The sequence below is a fragment of the Epinephelus fuscoguttatus genome, linkage group LG11 (genome assembly GCF_011397635.1).
Source record: "Epinephelus fuscoguttatus linkage group LG11, E.fuscoguttatus.final_Chr_v1".
In the NCBI taxonomy this organism is placed as follows: Eukaryota; Metazoa; Chordata; class Actinopteri; order Perciformes; family Serranidae; genus Epinephelus; species Epinephelus fuscoguttatus.
The window spans coordinates 30690028-30710285 of record NC_064762.1 but is presented as its reverse complement, the minus strand read 5'-3'; the positions used below and the strand labels follow the sequence as shown (position 1 = coordinate 30710285).

Here is a 20258-nt window from a genome sequence, read left to right as displayed (position 1 = left end):
AAATCGCACTGACCTCAACACTTGTTCACTCAAAGTCAAAAGTGTTTATAATTGTTCTAAAAGGCTACTTTTGAAAAGCCGGCCATCATAGTGTTGACATGATACCTTAAAGGAGAAGTCTGGTATTTTGCACTTTGAGCCCCATTTCTGGATTGTTTATGATGAAATAGAGTGGCTAAAACCAAAATAGTGACGATTGCTCATTTTTGGAGAATTTGGCTTTCCCCTGCCTGGCTTCACAGTGCTGCCTATGGCCATGTGTGAACCTGTCCTAAAACCACCCTAAACATTCGTTTTCAAAGCCATGAAACTCACCAAGTGTTCAGTGGTGTTCGTTGATGTTCTGACATAAAAATCGTAGCAAACTGTGGTTTCCGTGATGATTTATTTGACATTTTGTCTAATCCATTGGTTTTCTATAGAAGCCTCATTGTCCGTTGGTAGTAATCCGCCACCGGAAACGGAAAGGGGGTTGTTTATGACAAGGTTGTAGTCATTGTAGTCTTTTAGTTCAGTGAAAGTGCCGGCTCGACAGTGTTGTGTGTGCTCCTGGAGGAAGAATGAAAAAGTTTCGTAATAAGTTTAAAGAACTGCACAATGGACTACTCGCTTGTAAACAACCTTCGCAGTACAATGCCTTTGAACACAACGCCAGCCTTCTTCTTCTGCTTCTTCTCTGTGTCCCATTACATTGCAATGGTTTCCTGCCGGTTGGCGACACCTACGTAAAGGAGCATTATCGCCATCAAGTGGGCTGGAGTGTATAACGCTTCAGGGTCAAACAAACGATCAAGTGGAAGTTTACACACGGGTGTGAGGCTGCTGAAAAAATAGTTCCACAGTTGAGACGAATAGAAAAAACACGGATGAAAACCACAGTTTGCTACAATTTTTATGTCAGAACATCAACGAACACCACTGACCACTTGGTGATTTTCTTGGCTTTGAAAACGAACGTTTAGGGTGGTGTTAGGACAGGTTCACACATGGCCATAAGCCAGGCAGGGAAAAGCCAAATTCTCTGAAAATGAGCAATCATCACTATTTTGGTCTTAGCCACTCTATTTCATCATAAATCAAAAACAGCTGTGACTCTTCTGTACCTGCCAACATTAGGCTGTGAAAAAAGGGAGATTTTCTGGGTTATTATCAAATGGCCTGTCCCCATATAACCCTACACTACAGATGAACATAATAAATACAAGGATGTGAAAGTAAAATGACTTTTTATCAGTATTAAATCTGTAGTTAACAGTAAGAAGGAGGAAATTATGAAATTATGGATTCTCTGGTGCATCAGTAAAGTATGTAGTGTATGTGCATCCGAAGGGTCCGTGTTACATCTGGTGTATGAAATGTTTGTATCGTCATGCTGCATTTTCATAAACACACTCAGGCATCTTCTCACCATCACCACGATAGACTAGCTTACAATTACAAAGTAGAATAGCAATGCGGTATTAATTCATCTCGCAAATTAACGCTCTGCTGAGACAGAGAGAGATCTGCTCCAGACTGGGGTGCCAGGTAATGATACAAATAATCGATAACTGTAGCATCTCAGTATTAAGTTTAACAACTAAGTCAAGTATTGGATGTAAGCCACGGCTGCTAATTAGCTTGTGCTAACACTCTGGAGATGGTCCTCAAGTGCTGTGTCTAACCTGTGTCGAGCAGTCGCATCAGACCCTCCGCGCAGTCCTGTTGTTGTCCTCTGTAAATGCTGTCCACACTGCAACATGTTTTACCCTCTCGACTGCATGCTGTTGTTGTTCCCTGTGTTTATTGGCAGCTCGCAAGCCAAGTTTAAAGGTACATGTACTGCTGCCTACTGTGTCAGGGACAGGGTGTGTAGATGCTGCCCTTGTTAAGTCAATGAAAGCAGTCTGGCTTTGCATTATCAGTGCTATTTATTGACTATTATGTTCATTATCGTAATAATGTACAATTATAAAAATGTCCCATTATTGGCGGATAATTTATCGGCCTAATATATATATCATGCATCCCTAGGCTCTGCCCACTATTTGAGAATTTACAGACATACAGCACATAGTTTATGACGTGTAGGGTAGCGGGTCAAGCTCCCAGGTGGATTAAGATCCAGTTCATCTTCTGAAACTCCAGGAGGAGGAGTGAAACGAAAGTGCTGCAGGAGGGTGACAAAGAGGATGAAGAGCTCCATCCTGGCCAGACTCTCTCCGGGACAAACTCTGCGACCTGCAGGAGAGAGCGAAGGAAGAGCTTCGGGTCAACTGCCAGTAAACTAACAATGACCAAGATGTAATACCTCATGTCACAAACCTGCAGAAAAAGCCATGAAGGCTTCTCGCTTGACAAACTTCCCATCTTTGTCCAGGAAGTGAGCGGGATAAAAGCTGTGTGGGTTCTCCCACTCACTCTCATCATACAGGACAGATGCCAAGAGAGGACACACCGTGGTCCCCTGTGGGTAACAGAGAAATGATAGGTGATAATATTCCATACCTGCCAACTTTGTGAAAAAGAGGGAGATTTTCTGGGGTATCTACAAATGGCCCACCATCAACGCCCCCGCCCCCAAATAACCCTACACCACAGATGAGTGGAAATACAAGGATGCAAAAGTAAGGGAAAAAACAAACAAACAAAAGTAGATAAAAACGTTTAAACTACGCTACATGTGTACAACACAACAATTTGTATGGAGAGAGAAAGAGAGCGTGTGAGAGATCATGAAGCTCAGTGTCACTATTTACTTCTCTGGTTTATCAGTGAAGTGTGTGTGTACTAAGGTCCACACAAAAAGCATTTTGCAGGTTATAAAACACGAGGCGCGCCGCTCTGCCTTTTTTCTTTAATTGAATTCCATTAGTGAAAAAAAAAGCTTGCTACACCTTTTTATTGTTGCCAGGCAACCACGGACTCAGCTCCTTATTCTAACCTTCCCATGTAATCAATCTACTGTCTAATTATTTGACAGTAATTAATATCTCATTCCTAAAATGTTCCGGCAGATGGTTGAGGGTGAGAGGCTGTCAGCAAATCGTTTTTTTGGGCACAGGGAAACAGAGATCTGTGTGGGTACACCAGACGTTAATGAAGAGGGTGGGTCATGGGGAGTACCACCAGCTGGTCCAGGAGCTTCGCCTTGATAATGGCTGTTTCCAGGCATATTTTAGGAGAACGTGGGGGCAGTTTGACAACCTGCTGGCTATCGTCGGGCCGTATAGCTCTGGGTATCAAGCAACCACTACCACCAGTTTTTCCTCTGTTGTTTACCAACTATAAACATGTTGTGACTGTTAAGGATTAAAAAATCAGACATAAGTATTCAGAGAGTGTAAAGGGTTAAAATGTGTTACAGGATTTTTTTTAAAAAAATGACATAAGTTAAATGTGTTTAAAAAGTTATTGGGACTAAAGTACAGTTCATATGAGGCTATGGCACAGTTCATGGCCAAAATAATAAGTTCAATGTGTTTAAAAACAGACACCCCTTTAAATTATTTTTTATTGTGTCTAAAATAGTAATGTACTGCATTTTCATTGTACTTTACTTCTTTACTGTGTTGGTGTAATACCTAGACAGGTCACTAGATGGTGCAGTCTAGTGATGGGATTTCTCGTTCACTTGTGAGAGCCGGTTCTTTGGCTCTCGTTCACTTTGAAGAGCCGGTTCAAAGATGCAGTTCGTTCGTTCGTTTTTTGTTTGGTTTTTTTTTGGGGGGGGGGGGGGGTGTTGCGCTGTGTGTGTGTGTGTGTGTGTGTGTGTGGAGGGCGGGTGTTAGTGGGTTCAACGACGAATCGCATTGCTGATTTATCACACCACATAATCTGGAAATTGTAACGTGGACCCAGAATAGACCCTGCACATATCAAGTTTGGTGTAGCCATAGTAACGCCCTTTATAAACAACAAGCCTGCCAATACAAGCAAGTGCTGATAGTTGGTTAGCTTCCTACCTTTCGTTTCTAACCGAGGGGGGTCATCAACACAACGTGAATTACGAACTGGCTCGTTCACTCTAAAGAGCCGGTTCACTCGTTCACTTCAAAGAGCTGGTTCAAAGACTCGGCTCGTTCACGAACGTCACATCACTAGTGCAGTCGAGATGAACGAAAGCCTAAGTTTTGTGCATCTTTGTTTATACAAACAGGTGGGTTAATATTCCTCAGTGGCACAAACATGTGCCCCAGTATAAGGGATAAGAGTGTTGTGAAGATTCAGCAATAATGCGCAGTGTGTAGAGTTGAGTGGTTTTGCGGTGACTTGTTGAAATAGAGATATTTACACGATCATGCTAGGCTAGCAGCCCTGTTGCTAATGGGCAAGGTAATGTACACAGCACAAAGAAATGCTAATGAGACACGCACAAGGGGTTTGTTTTGTTACTAATGTAAAGATACATAAAGTGCAACGTAATTAACTAATAATAACTATTTTCCTGTAGATGTGTGTTGCTGACTTTAAAGGACCATTAAGTCATGTTGTATATTTTGTCAAGTATTTCCTATGTTAAGGATGCATAATAATTCCTGCAGCCGGGCTGAACGCAAGCTAAAGTTTTGAACCTCTTTGTTTATACATACAGAAATACAGGTATTGTGTTTGCTACTGGCCTAGGTTCCCCTAGGCCTGAGGCCAGCAACATGACCACTACAGAAAATCCACCGCCTCTCAAATCATCTCTTTGGACAATGGAAAAAAAAGATGATGAAAAAGGAGCTGACGTGGGGCATTTTCCGCTCTGAGTTGAAGTTTTTTCAAGTAGAATTCAGAGCACTTTGGCAAAAATACCAGGCGCCTAGAGCACAGAAATGTTAAGCGTGTCGCAATGCAAAAACGAAGGGCAAAGATGTGTCATTCTCATTCAAATCTATTAGAAAAAGCTGCCTCCAGCTGCTAAAATGCTTTCTGTGTGATCAGGGCCTAACACTGACAAACAGAGAGACAGGTGATTGAAGAGGAGTATAGAGGACATGTTATGTGTTTTGTTCAGTTGCACCTTCTTAATGAAATGACCCTGGAAAGTTACATCTTTGGTAGCTTTGTGAGGAAGTCCCATGGGTGCAATGTTGGCCCGTCTCTGTGTCTCATGGATGACAAATTCACAAACACTCTGTCTGAATACATTGCTCTTCTTAATGGGTTCCGTTGGTTATTTAATATGCAATTTCCTATGACCTGTATCCCAAACACATACCATGTGAAGCTGTGTGTGAGCAACTGTGCACTCAATGGGTATGGACTAGTATATAGATATTATTGTTATTACTGTAATGTGTGCGTTGTCAGACAGTATGGAATTTGATTGCAGCTCACATATGTGCGACATGACGGGGAAGGAGTGGAGTGATGGCTGAGAAGCAAGCCAAGCTCATCTGGGTTTCAGGTAAGGCCCGCATTTTTTCTTGTGATGACAAATAAGGTATTTAGTGTATATTCATGCTTGTAAACTGTTATAACTTTTACTTACAGATGTGGTTGCTGAAGAATGTGACACACTTGAATGCTGTGTATATTCAATGCAACATTAACACAGAGTCCCACTATCCCTCAGCTTCATAAACTAAAATATCAATTCTGATAGATATGTTTTCCAACCTTTAGATTTTGCTTTCGGACCAGAAAGGCATCCACCAAGCCTCTGCACATCTGTGGATTGAGGGTCTTTTTCAAACTATTGAATATTTCTAAGTTCTGTTTTCTGTTAAAAACATTCATTTGGTGGAATTCCTTCCTGTTAGCAACCCATTTGAAGAACCACGGGAACAGATTGTACACCTGTTAAAGGAGATATTTGTATTATTATTATAATACAAAATATTATTATTATATTATATATTATTATAATATTACAGCAGAAATATTATATATATAATATTATTTAATAATATTAAATATTATATATATAATATTATTTAATAATATTAAATATTATATATATATATTATATATTATTATAATATTCTTCTTCTTATTATTATTATAATCACATTTAACACAGATTTTATTAGGCCAGAGAAACAATTTCTTCATTTCAAGGGCAAAAGGCTTTGTGTAATTTAGATTTCAGTCACAACACTGAAGGTAGAGGTTTCACAAAAATATGATGCCTGTATTGAAGGGGAGCCTGCAAGTTTAACCCGTGTGCTCATGCATTCCAACATGTATGTAAACTGTGGATCGTCGTATTCAAATCTGTTGCCATAGACCATGGAGCATATAATATTGGAGACTGCATAATGTATTGGTTGGGTCGTATCGAGAGCTTCTCCTTCAACAAGGGAAAAAAGAAAATGGAAATTATTTCTTTTATATTTTACAGAAAATCTTGCTCACACATTGATTATGTTATAATAAGACATTTACCTTTGAATTTCTTAAGCACTTCAATGAGTCAGTGACACTCCTCAATGATTTTGTCCTCACACGCCTTCTTGCCCATCCCAAAGTCTTTCAGGTTCATCACAACAAAGCGCCTCATCTCTTTCCATATTTCACCATTGGACCATGTAACACCTGAGATGAAATGGTTCAACAAAATATGTTAAATACACAGCTGAGGGTTGAAGGCTGAACAGAATAAGAAAAGGGGAAAATATCTTTCCTTACCATGTCCTTGGCTAAATTCAATCATCTAATAGTATCCAAAGCTTCTTTAACATAAAAAAGAAAAAAACTCTAGTCCAATAAAGTCCTATAAAGTCCAGTGGGCTAAAGCCTATTTAGTTCATTATTCTCATGTAATGATATTAATCGGTGCGCATGACGATTAACGTGTTTTAGTAACCCAGGGGGTCATCTTTGGATCCACAAACAGTTTATTATTCACATAGAGTCTGTCAGCAACCAGCTTCACTTTACTCCCCTTTTTTTCTCCTGGTGATACAGTGGCAGAAGTACTCTCCATCACCACTTTTGGATAGGCCTACTGTTCAGAGATACCAAAAGGCTCACCTCTTAGCTTTGGACCCAGGTATTTTATCTGCTGGCAATGTTCAAACCTGTTAAACTTATGATGATCGGCCTCGGTGAGCTTGTTGTGGGGGCGGCCGCTTCTCCAAAAGTTCTTTTTTTCCCCATCCGATGCACCCGGACGAAGGTTATCTCCTCTGCCTCTTCTTTCTTCAGCTCGAGCTGCTTTTGGAAAAAGGTCCGCACCTGCTCTTCCACGTTTTCATTCAGAGTTTCAGCTACGCCGGTGATAATTAACTTATCACCCATCGATCTGACCTGTAGATCCGTTACAGTCTCAATCAGTGATTCATTTTCCTTTTTGAGCAGTAAAATTTCTTGCTCCATGCGCTGATATCCACCTCTCAGCTTCTCATTATCACTTTTTACAGCACAGATTGTGTCCTTCAACTCCTTTATCTCCGCTTGCAGTGTGTCCAAAATATCCAGCTTGTTAAGCTTATCCAACAGGCACATCTTTTCTTCAATCAGTACAATGAGACTATATTCCGTGTCTGTAAGTTCAGGCCTTTGAAGTAACTCACTGCTAGATAGCCATTTTGTTTTCCGAATGACTCGGCAATCCTCGCTTGCATGAATTGACTCCATGGCGATCACCTCCGCAGGTGTATCCCATCCCAAGCCGCAGGCCGGAGTACTGGCGTCTGTCTTGGCGTTGGGGGAGCTCATATTGCAGGCCAGCAGGTGTAGAAACGAGCCAACAAAGGAATCAATGCTGTAATCGGCCGAAATTGGCTCCAGAGTGCTTGATTTTACACAAAATAATAACGGTCTAGCAGCCTATTCTTCTCTTTAATCCACGGGCTTAAAGATTTGTCATTTTCATGTTATTGGGTTTTGTTTGTGAAATTGTTTTCAACGCTGCTCCACGCACCTCCTCCTACCTCTGCGCCATCTTTTTTCTGTCTTTATTAGTCACTTAGTAGCACTGGGTACATACATGTGAAATCTTTAGTCTGCGAAGCTCCACCAAAATGAAAAAAAAAAAAAAAAAAACCAACAACAGCACCTTAAAACCAAGTCTAGAAGCAATCACTACTAAAACCAATCGATAATCTATAAAAACAGGACTAGGACATCACTCTAGTAAGGTGCATAATGCTGTGGTATTGCACTGTAATAAAGTGCATAGTGGCATGTTATTGCACAGCTACCCTTTCCTGTCATTTAAAAGTCTGATGGCGCAATCCATAAACTTTCATGAATGTTACACGAGAACTTTACTGCTTCTTCTTCTCTGTTTCTTTTTAAGATGCAGTATGACACCTGTGGTCTGCAGCAGCCTCTTGGGTAAACAGTCACTGAATATCAAACATATTTACCCCCCTTTGTTTAGGAAGCTTACAAGGTAAAATAAAGGTTAATACACAGTCACTTAAATTATTTGATAACTTGGCTTTAAAGCAATGCAAACTTAAATCCTTTCCTCATCTCATATGATATTACCAAAAGTCTTCTTTTAATAACAGTATTATTATAGGCTGATTGTTGCAGACAACACTACCGTCCATCACTCACTTTACGAACAGCAGGGAACCTTTTGGGTTTACTTGACCTAACACTTTATTCTACCTAACTTAGACCTGTTGTCTTCATTTGTGGGCACTTTCTTGTGCCATCTAGTGGTAGTAAGAGCATAATACACCAATCCATGTAAAAACAAGATGGCAGCCATCTCTGCCAAGTCAGTCTGCAGCCGATCCCGACACAAAAATGGACAAGGTCCAAAACCTGATCACATTTTATGACTGAAACTTGCTTTTTATGATTAATAATGTTTGATATGGCGACAAATGTGTAGTAACAAGCTAAGACACTGTTAATTTGGAAGTAAGCTACTCTTTTGAAAACATCTCGTTTGAGGACATTGGGACTTAGTTATCAATGACAATGTTTTGTTTTTTTATACTTTTCCGGTACAACTAATCCTAAATAGCTAGGAGAAATTAAAAATGCATACTAAACAAAAGTTCTCAGGCGGATATATGTCCATCCTCCAGTAAACTTGAGCCAACTTTCTGTATCACCCTGGCAGGTCTACAGACATGACATTCCTTTCTTAACATGGAAGGGTTTTCTTACTCTGACTGAGCTTCCCTCTTAATCCTTGGCGCTCATAGACCTCCTCACATATGTGTAGGCTTTGCTGACTGGGCCAATGTTTAACTTTAAGGGCATTGTCATTACAATATATGATGGCACCCCTGTAGTACTGTGTTTCATGATATGTGTAATGAATTACCAGTTGTCTAGTCTAGGTGCTTCTTGGAGGTCAATGACAGTCAATGACAGTGACACAGGAATAATATGAATGAAAAACACCTTTCTTGAAAATATATTTTCATCTTGTTTTTTTATTGTATTTTACAAAGGCATCTCAAAATAAAATTAAAGGCTCTGTTTTCATGCTGCAATATTCTTGCTTGCCTTTTTTTGTGCACATACCATACAAAGTATCAACAAATGGCGACGGCGTACAGCAAACATTACCACAGTTGAATTGGTTTGTATTGATAGCTGTATGTTGTATTTTGTTGTCCATTGTGTAATGAATGATTAAAAGAATATATTCATTTGACCACAAGTTGTGTTGATTGATGGAAACATTTGCTTATGTTGCATGTTTTTAATGTGTTGTAAGTGTGACGGTATTTTGCAAACAAAATGGACAAATGTGTTCAAGCAAATGAGGAAAACTGCGAGGCCCTGACACACCAGTGTCAAACAGCTGACAAGCTGTTCGTCACTCTCTTCATACATGTCGGTCTGATGTGCTCTCTCCTGAAGGCATGGACTGCAACATCTTCCATCTAGGTTAGATATGCCATCGCTGCTTGGTGGTAATCATCAGAACCTTGTATCTACCCTGCATGCCTATTAAAAGGCTACCAACTAACCAGTCAGCTACAAATGAAGCTTTACACAACTTCTATAAAATAAAAACTGAGACACTTCATTTTCATTCTTGAATCACATTGAACTATGTGATGAGGATGAAAGGATGTCAATTTTAAAGTTATAGCCTATAATGCACGTGATCAATGCATTAGTAAATTAATGTTTTTAAATATTGTCTATTAAGCCTTTTTAAATAATTATGGTTTTAATATGCTAATTAAAAGGTTTATGATACTATAATACATTTTCTAAGACAGCCAGGCCTTTATCATTTGTAGCCTACATATGGATGGTCTGAGACAGCTCTAAGAATTATACTTCTTAACCAAATGCATGAGTCATTTTTATATTATTTGGTTTATGATCTACATGTAGAAAAAAGCTTCGTCTACAGTTTATTATTATATTATATCTGGGTATTTAGGCTGTATCACTGCTGGATGCTCAATAGAGGATTGAGTGTTAGGTTTACGTGGGCTTTACTTACCTGGTGGAAAATTATTGTCATGAGGAATTGTAAAAAATTCACACATTTGTAGCATGAATTCAGCTCATTCTCCATGATTACATGCTTGTTAAGATGTCCCTTTATAATTTAATTTAATGTGGATGCAACATTAGACAACTTGATAGATATATATACGTAGATGCCGCATTCAACGGTGCTCCTCATTGGAGCGATACGTCAACGCGGCCGCCATCTTGCCCAGGTGGAGCCGCGCCGCCTAATGCATGTATGTCTATTGAGGCAGGAGATTATTTATGATTAAAATCATCATTACTCGCTGAATTCTCAACCAATTTTCATGCGGTTTGGTTTGTTACAATTGTTAGACATGTAGTTATGATACAGGATACTTGGTTAAATAAAAAATGCAGCTTTTCATACCAAAATATTTGATCTTATGTAGAAAAAGTAACAGTAATAGTTATACAACACATTTAAACTAAACTTTCCCCATGTAATAGATATTCTTTTTCTTACTAGATGTACAATGCCCACCACGATGTCATTTAATTATTAATTTTGCCTATAAATGTTTATTCACATTTCACACAATGTGCAAAAAATAGTGTATCAGCAGGGTTGTGCCAAGCTGCAGTGTAGTTACACATTCTGATTAACAAATGTTGGTTTTGTACAAGTGAAAATAAATGACTTAGAGCTGCATGTTTACACAACATTTTTCTTTAATCTCATATGTATAACACCACAGTGCTCATGGGAGCCTGGACACAGAACTGTTTGCATTATTAGGTCATATTTATAAAAAACAGTGTACAGTAGCTAGTATTATTTTTAGGAGTCTGCCCAGTCCTGTCGAAGTCTGATATCACGTCTGTGGACATGATATCAACTAGACTTGGACGTCCACAGACGTTGCTTGCTCAGTGGGGCCCGTCTCCTATCTGTGTTTTTTGGGAAACTACACACAAAATAAGTGTCAGAACGCAGTTCCACATCATTTGTAGTTACAATTCAGGCCACAAGTTAACTACTAACGTTATACTCATTATGTCACATTGGTGCCATGAAACAGATAGTGAACCCCAATTTGGAATAACACATACAGCGACATAGCTGTTTGACAAAGCATCATAATTTTATAAGTATTATGTAAATGTTAACCTTTTTTCTTTAAGTTGTGTGACATAGCGTTAGCTTAATTTGGCATTAGGACCAGATCAGGACAGTTACTTTACTTGATTAGCTTAAAAGAAGGATCACTTTTTGAGATATATATCTCATTAAACATGTTCCTAACAGTAAAATATTGTAAAACAACTTCTTACCTGTGGAATGTTATTCCCTTCTGCTTGGTTTTAACACTTCTCTCGTTCGTACACCCAAATGTAGAGCGAAAATGTGGCATTTTTGCCGAGTCTGACATGGGTCTGAACCGGTCAGAGCACCTAGGCAAGATGGCGGTGGTACTGACGCATCCCACAAGCCAGGGTGCGGCATCTAAGTATATATATCTATGAGACAACTTATAAACAGTAAGCTAATGCTGGCTACTTGTCAACTCCTTGATCATAACATAATATAGGCTAGTAACTTTCACCACTGCTTAAATTAGAAAGGCCACTGCAAGAAAATGTGTTGAGATTATCAAATGGACAATGGATCATAGATGCTTGTTTTTGGCTGCCAGCATTAGCTATAGCTAATATAACTAGCACCGCTAACATAGCTAGCAGGCTAATGTTAGCAAGCCTTTCATTTTCCCGGGCCTGGATGCAGACAGGAACTAAATGTCAATACATTACATAAACAAAGAACATGTTTACTTGCATTGGTCTTTTTAAAATAAGCCTTCATTTACTACAGTCTGTTGTGACCAAGGAGTTAATAAGCAGACAGCCTTAGCTAGCTAGAGTGCTAGCAAGTTGATAAGCCATCTACTTCCAGATTAAATTATGTTTTATATGGGCATCTCAGTCTTAGTCTATGTTTGACAGACATGAGTTTATGAGTTTTTACAACTCATGACAGGGATCATGTAAGCCTAATACACACCTCTTTTCTGTGACTAGTGGATGACGGCCTCATTTATTACCAACTGCACTTCAATTGTGCAAATATTTTCATGTGCATGTGAAAGGAATGAAAGCGCCATTTCTACCACGTGCCTCCAGTTGAGTTTGATTTTTTTGGAAAAATAACTAAACCACTTCTTTTTTTAGATATAATAGCGTCATATTTGCCACAGAACAGCTATCACTTCTTTCATGAAATTAGATGGCAAAAAGAAAAAAAATACAGAATTTGGCAAGAGTTTTAATCTGCATCTAGTTTTCACAAAGATACACAACATACCCCTCCTGTGTGTGTGTGTGTGTGTGTGTGTGTGTGTGTGTGTGTGTCCACAGGCCTCAGTGTCTCAGAGACTGATGGTGGATATAAACATACAGTTTAATGGATAAATACTTGTTCAGATAAAAGATACATATATTTACACTTGATCACCTGAGAAACTTCAGCACACACGACAGTGTCTCTACATGTTATATTGATCATCAATATCCAACTCATGAGTGATTTTTTTTAAAATTCTGTTAAAGTGCCATGTGGATCTAGGGTAGTTTCAGTGCATTCTGTTTACATTTAAAAGCTGACTCCTGATGTCATCCTCTGCTGACATGATTTTAGAACTATTTTTTTTTTAAAATAGGACCCACTGCATGGAATCTTTTCATTTTACTGAGAGCAGTCGAACAGACAACACGCTTGAAGTTATCCAAACATTTCAACCGAGTGATCGCAAGAAGTGGACTGTAAACAAGCTTCTGTGATATAAGTAAGTCACTTTTTCCTTCTCTTTTTTATTAACATGTAACTAGTTACACTAAGTTTCAAAATGAAACTTTAGGCTTAGGCAACAAAATCACATGGTTGGGTTTAAGTTAGGCAACAAAAATACTTGGTTAGGGTTAGGCCACAAAAACATGGTTAGGTTTAGGCAACAAAAGCACGTGTATGGGTAACTCCTTTGTAATCACCCACACCCACAGGAACTAATTTATTTACACATTTTTCTCAGTAACTAGAACTGATTGCAGTTACATTTATTTTGTTGTGAATAACATGTAACTAGTTACTCCCCAATACTGAATGCCAACAGCTGCTGGAAATGCACGGTTTTGAAGAGACAGGTGTAAAGTATGGAACATGAGTTTAAGACATGATGCAGACCCAAGGCAGTGTTTTGCATGCTCTGTACAATCCATGACAGGATTTAAACTAGTGGATGGAAGAAGAAATAAAGACATGGACATTTTTATGGTCCATTAAAGAGAATAACAGTCAGTTTTCCCTTTTTGTTTTCAGCTTTGTGAGGAGACAAAATGGACGAAAACGACTTCAGTTCACCATCATTCTCTGGCCGTAACGCCATTAAATTTCCCAGCCAGTACAAGTTTGTGAAGGTTCTGGGAGAGGGTGGTTTCGGGAAGGTGGTGAAATGCTGGAAGACGGACTCAAGACAAGTCGTAGCTGTAAAGGTCCCCTTATACCCAGACGAGGAGGACAGGGAGGTAAGAACATTTAGTGATTTTGATATTCACAGCGGTAAAAGAGAGATTGTGTATATTATATGCATGAATATATAATAAGAGGTACATTTAGTATTGACCTGAGTTTTATTTAGTGAAGTGCAAAATTAGTTGGTGCTATTAAATAATACATTATTAGGTGGAGCTACCAACAAATATTTACTGTGTATATATCAGTGGTGCAAAGTACAAAGTACAGTACTTTACTTAAGTATGCACTGCATTTCAGAAGCAAATTCAGTACTTTGTACTGCACTCCATTTATTTGACAACAAGTTACCTTTCAGATTTGGATTACTCATACAAAATATAATCAATTAATAAATAAGGGTATATAATTGTAGATTAAATTACCCAGCAGTATGTAGAGCAATTGACCTTAGCTGCAACTGTACCACCTGCCTCATTAAAGAAATCAGCACATTAATGTATCATTATTAAAAAACAGTGATATAATATTTATTATTCTGGAAAAAATACCCTACTTTTACTTTCAGTATACTTTAAGGATATGATGCCAATATTAATCAGTAAATCAGTATTTTTACACTGTGGTACAGACGAATTCGGCAAGCCACTTGTGTATGCCGCCATTGCTGCGGTGACATGTCTCAGTCATCAATTCATTATGCTATCATTGTGAACTGACTCTCTACAGTGACAGCATCATGAATAGCTGGATTGATGATGTTAGACAGTGGCCTCCAGTAACTGATGAAGGTATCTTAAATGAGTGCAGATATTATTATAGAAATTAATCATTTGTTTGAGCGATAAGCAGGAAAGATTAGAGTAATAGGGAGATAACAGACTGCATCATTAAACACTGTGTAATATAACGTTAGCATACATTACGTGTGCTGACGTTAGCAAGCTAGCAGCATGACATTTAATCATTATGGACAGGCTACGTGACCATCACATCATATTGAAGGCGATCAATATTGATCGCCTTCAATATGATCGCCTTCAATATGATGTGATGGTCGTCTAAAAGGTGGTGTAAAATTTGCCTGACCCATCCGGAGCTCTGGTAATTGTGACCCTCAATCAGAGACCTGTAATTGCCGTTTTTCTGGTCATCGGAGGCCAGGCGATCAATAAAATATTCTTGAATACCTAAAACAAAACACAACCACGTGTTGTTGTTGTTGTTTTTAGTCACGTAGCCTGTCCATAATGATTAAATGTCACGCTGCTAGCTTGCTTACCGGAGGCCACTGTCTAACATCATCAATCCAGCTATTCATGATGCTGTCACTGTAGAGAGTCAGTTCACAATGACAGCATAATGAATTGATGACTGACACGTCACCGCAGCAATGGCGCCGCCGCAAGATGGCAGCATACACAAATCGCTCGCCGAATTCATCTATAGCTACTTTTATTTAAATACAACCACAAAATGACCACTTTGTTCTTCCTACGTCTCCATGTAAAACTGCTAACATATTGATTTATTGATTGATTTGGGACTGCGTTTAAACACAAATCTATCTGTAGTAAGTTTAAAGCACCACAATATGAAGCTCTGTATTTAAATACTGTCCCATAAATCTTCAATATGATTTTCTCTGACTTTCATACATGTTAACATACATACAGTAATTAACCACCACTGTCACAATCATCATGTGTCTCCAGATTTCCATCATGAAAAAGTTGATGCGCCTCAAACTCGACCAGTACAACATTGTCAAGTTCTTTGACTGGTTCGACACGAGCTACGGAAGGGCGCTGGTGTTTGAGATGTTGGACATCAGCTTAGAGGATTACATTCGGCAGACCAACTGTGCCCCCATGCGACTGAGTGACATCAGAGCCATCATCCAACAGGTATGAACAGAGCACCATCAGATAGAAAGCACAGCACTGAACACTTTAAACTGTAGTACAGTGATTCTCAACCCACAGCGAGTGGGCCAAATCTGGCCCTCAGTAGGGTCCTGGGTGGCCTACCAACCATTTACAAATTGTTTTGTACTACGGTAAAAATGCGGTTATGCTTTTCAAACACCATGCATGCGCTCCTCTGTCTATTAAACTCTTTGCTATTTAAACAAGTCATTTTGTGGTAGCTGTGACACTCAAAAAAATGTATCCACTGATTTATAGACGTTTCTTTCACAATGTCAGTCTATGGGAAAAAGTCATTTTGAGCCCCTTAGCATCAGGTGATGGACCCAGATGTTGTAGTTACACATTTGGCTGCTATGTAAAATTGGCCTCAAAGGCCACAGACTTCCTGGGGGCTTTCCGGACCCCCTGACAGAGGTACAGGCTAAGCCCCAAATGTCCTCAAATCCGACTAATGCCCCTGCATACACTTTGATTTTGCTTTATTGTCAGAAAAAAATCTGTTACACATAGATACAAAACATTTAACTAAACAAATTCATACAACAAATGGTACAAATCGCACCAGACATTACAAAAAGTAGATGCAGTGCAACGATTAAATCATTCCCATTACATTCAGTGTCTGACCCAGGATACTTGGAAGCCATACTCTGATTTAATAGGTTGATAGACTGAGGAGCAAATGAGTTCCTCAACCTGTTTAATTGAGCCTGTGGGAGTCTAAATCTTCTGTGTGGTGGTGAAAGCTGATATACTTACTTACATGTAACATGTAAGAGATGTCGGACATAATGTTACGAGCCAGAGACAACGTTCTTTTAGTATACACACTTTGGATACTTGACTCAAGCACCTGACCCACAACCATTGAGCAAATATGCAGCAGTTACATTCTCTGACCTTGTACTTGCAGCTGGCCACAGCACTGGAGGCCCTGAAGAGGAATGGAGTGATCCATAATGATATAAAAGCAGACAATATCATGATGGTGAATCACCGGAAACGACCCTTCAGTGTCAAGCTGATAGACTTTGGCGTGGCCTTGCTGAGCTCTAAAGCCAAACAGGGCATGACTGTGCCGACCATAAACAGGTAAGATATATAGAAATATATTTTGATATTTGCATTGGATAATATTTTAATTACCAAATGCACATGTTCTAGATATTAAGCCCCCACCTGCCCTGAAGAAGTTTCCTCCATATGTTAAGTTTGTATTTTTTCAAGTGTTCATTATTCTGTGTGATGTTCTTCTTCCACTTACAGATCTCCAGAAATTATTTTAGGCCTTCCATTTTCTGAGGGCATTGACATGTGGTCGCTGGGCTACACATTGGCTATCATGGTCATCGGTGATGAACTGATCCCGTTAGCATATGAGTATGATGCAGTAAGTCATTCACTAGAGCTCCATTGTCCATATATCAAGTACTGCTTCTCATTAGCAGTACAATCTACATGAGAAAAGAAAAGAAGTGTTCCTGTTGCATGTCTTGATGTGATGCTGTTTTTTTTACCAGATTAATGCCATTGTTAAATTCCTGGGTCAGCCGCCAGACCATCTTCTTAATAATGGACTGAGTCCAAATCCTGGAGGCTCAAGGTACCACAATAAAGTTCTTCATCTCTAATTAAGATACGAATATACACCTCCCAACATTTAACACTTAATCATATGTTATTGTGTCGAAGTGTTAATGGGAATTTTTGAAAGTGGTCCAGTTTTAAGCAAGAGGGCTGCAGCCGGTAGTGGCCAAACAGGCGGCAATGTTACCACTCAGGGCATTTGGGCAACGTCAGTTTACAGACTCAGATTGTTATTAGAAGTTGTCGGGATTCTTTCCATATTGTCAGCCACCTAGAAAAATGAGCACCTTTAGTGGATGGAAATTGACAGTGTTAATACGCCCTGCATGGTGATATTGTAGCCTGCTTTATGGCTGCCATCTGCAGCAGTCTTGCACAATACTGGACCAGTTTCAAAAATGGTTGTTCCCATGTGTCATTTAGACACAAAAACCTGGGAAGATAGGGTCCAGGTTGAAAAATATTGAAGTTACCCTTTAAGAGGAACATTCATACAATACATTGAACCTTCTTTTAGACACATCAGGAGTTCTGGGGACGATGCCCTCACAGACCCCGCACTCTCAGCTGTTATTCCTCTCTGGATGATCTGAAACACGTAAGTGTACCGTCGCTTTCTTTAAGTGTCTTTTCATCAATAACAAGGACTTCACTAATAGTATTTGACCATTGCTTCCTTAACTAGCTTCGTCTGGAGTCTAAAAACAAAGCAGAGGCAGTTGAGCGAGGACAGTGCATTGATCTTCTGGAGGCCATGTTAGAACTGGATCAGAATGAGAGGATCACTCCCAGGAAAGTCCTCACTCACCCATTCATTGACAAGGATCACAACAGCTCCAAGTAAGTGTGTGTGTGTGTGTTTCGTCCTGACATGAGATGCTTCTTTAACAACTGGATTTGTGATTGTTGCACAACTGCTGATTGTCCTGTGTCCTCTTTCCAACCCAGCAAGAGCAGGATCGAGATGACCATGAAAAAGACACAGAAAAGCACAAATGGAAGCCTCAGCCCAGCTTCCACACAGCTTCCAACCGGTCCAATCATGGCTCGTCCTAAAGATGTCAAGGGCGTCCAGAAGATGCACCGTGATCTGGAGATCAGGTGAGATTATCTCCTCTGATCATAAAATATACCTGTCAGGTATAAGAGAGACATTTCTTTTAAGATGACATCAACAGGAACAATACACTTACTGTGTGTGTGTTTGTGTGTTTAGTTTGCAGACTAACATTGACAGGAGGACAAGAAATATAGCACTGGCTTCTGTAAGCGAGGCACTACTTGCTATTGCTGCTCTAGGAGAGGATGACACCAACAGCATCCACCCTGACCAACATCATCCATCATCTCCTGCATGTCTTCCATCAGGTGTGATCCTGGTACAGCCTGCTGCACCAGAGTACACACTGCAGCTGGAAGAAGATGAGGAGAGTGCAGTAAGGTAAGATGACTGCCTCTGGTCACAACTGGAGCTGACATAATTCCTTTAAGATGTCATGACAATAACAGAAATAATACACTAACTTTGTGTGTGTGTGTTTAGTTCGAACACTGGCATTGACAGGAAGTCAAGAAAAGCAATATTGGCTTCTGTAAGCGAGGAGCTGCCTGCTACTGCTGCTTCGAGAGAGGATGACACCAACAGCATCCATCCTGACCAACATCGTCCAGCAACTCCCACACGCCTTCCATCAGGTGTGATCCTGGTACAGCCTGCTGCACCAGAGAACACACTGCAGTTGGAAGAAGACAAGGAGAGTGCAGTCAGGTGAGATGACTTCCTCTGGTCACAACTGGTGCTGACATATTTCCTTCAAGATGTCATGACAATAACAGGAATAATACTCTAACTGTGCATTACATGTGTGTTTAGTTGGCAGACTGACATTGACAGGAAGTCAAGAAATGCAGCATTGGCTTCTGTAAGTGAGGACCTGCCTGCTACTGCTGCTCTGAGAGAGGATGACACCAACAGCATCCACCCTGACCAACACAGACCAGAAACAACAGCTTGGATATGTCAGGATTCCACCTCATGTGGTAAGAAACAGTCACCTCCTCTTCTGTCTGAATTTTTGTTCATTTGAAGGATGGTTGCAGTGTTTAATGTCCTTTCATTTTCAGGCACCACCAGGACCCAGGAGAGGAAGAAGAAAAAGAAGAACTGTGTCCGGCGCTTCTTCTCTTGGATGAGGAAGACCTTCTCCTGCCACAATGCCGTCATCGACGAGAATGACCAGTGAAGGTTTTCTTTCTTTTTAGCATGACGCTCAGGAGTTGTGCTATGAAAACCTTCACTGGTCATTCTGAGGGCAGCACGGTGGCTCAGTGGTTAGCACTGGGGCCTCACAGCAGGAGCTCCTGGCCCTCTTCCTGTCTGTGAGGTGGGCATGTTCTCCCCGTGACTGCGTGGGTTTTCTCCGGGTACTCCGGTTTCCTCCCACACTCCAAACACAGGCAAATCAGGTGAACTGAACAAAATAAATTTAATTTTAATTGACTAATACTACTCAATGGCTGCAAGCTCATTCTTACTTCCTACTGCCACACTACTGTGCGTACACTCACCTGTACCACTTAAGCTCTCACATACCTTTACATATTTATACTGCTTTCCATCCTGTATATTAGTGCTTTCAATATGAGATCGTGTTTAAGTAAGTGGAAATTTTCCACTCCCTCGCACTAGCCTGCTAAGTTGTTAGCCTTGGTGGCTTCCAGATGCTGACAGTAATATTAATATTAGCTAATGTGCTTTTCACCCGTAAGTAACAGCTAACTTAAGGACCACAACTGTAAAAGATGCATGCTGTAATCACTGGTTTAAAAAAAAAAGTCCAAAATAAAGCAAGACCGAATGGGAGATAACACATCTGAACTCATGTAATTTCAAAATA

The 20258-nt window shown here is 39.9% G+C and overlaps 2 protein-coding genes and 1 pseudogene across 2 annotated transcripts; 2 read left to right on the top strand and 1 right to left on the bottom strand.

Annotated features, from left to right (window-relative positions):
- Positions 1-1966: 1966 nt before the first annotated feature.
- On the bottom strand, positions 1967-6622 carry LOC125897594 (cytochrome P450 2K4-like; annotated as a pseudogene).
- On the top strand, positions 4096-17954 carry LOC125897593 (homeodomain-interacting protein kinase 1-like). Its single transcript, XM_049590990.1, has 9 exons — positions 4096-4138; positions 5300-5374; positions 13035-13160; positions 13691-13896; positions 15559-15750; positions 16688-16866; positions 17041-17164; positions 17295-17377; positions 17879-17954. Exons 4-9 carry the CDS (start codon positions 13708-13710, stop codon positions 17952-17954), a joined length of 843 nt encoding a protein of 280 aa, XP_049446947.1. The 5' UTR covers positions 4096-4138; positions 5300-5374; positions 13035-13160; positions 13691-13707.
- LOC125897592 (uncharacterized) lies at positions 17127-20029 on the top strand. Its single transcript, XM_049590989.1, has 9 exons — positions 17127-17164; positions 17295-17377; positions 17879-17959; positions 18047-18201; positions 18310-18462; positions 18578-18802; positions 18905-19129; positions 19235-19401; positions 19486-20029. The coding sequence occupies exons 4-9, from the start codon at positions 18116-18118 to the stop codon at positions 19602-19604; spliced, it is 975 nt and encodes a 324-aa protein (XP_049446946.1). The 5' UTR covers positions 17127-17164; positions 17295-17377; positions 17879-17959; positions 18047-18115; the 3' UTR covers positions 19605-20029.
- Positions 20030-20258: the final 229 nt, after the last annotated feature.

Excerpts from the sequence above, each read along its gene's own strand:
- LOC125897593 (XM_049590990.1), top strand. The coding sequence starts at position 13,708 with ATGGACGAAAACGACTTCAGTTCACCATCATTCTCTGGCCGTAACGCC. Across the intron at positions 13,897-15,558 it reads CAGACGAGGAGGACAGGGAG|ATTTCCATCATGAAAAAGTT; the intron begins GTAAGAACATTT and ends ATGTGTCTCCAG. Across the intron at positions 16,867-17,040 it reads ACTGTGCCGACCATAAACAG|ATCTCCAGAAATTATTTTAG; the intron begins GTAAGATATATA and ends TTCCACTTACAG.
- LOC125897592 (XM_049590989.1), top strand. The coding sequence starts at position 18,116 with ATGTTAGAACTGGATCAGAATGAGAGGATCACTCCCAGGAAAGTCCTC. Across the intron at positions 18,202-18,309 it reads AAGGATCACAACAGCTCCAA|CAAGAGCAGGATCGAGATGA; the intron begins GTAAGTGTGTGT and ends TTTCCAACCCAG. Across the intron at positions 19,402-19,485 it reads TCAGGATTCCACCTCATGTG|GCACCACCAGGACCCAGGAG; the intron begins GTAAGAAACAGT and ends TTTCATTTTCAG.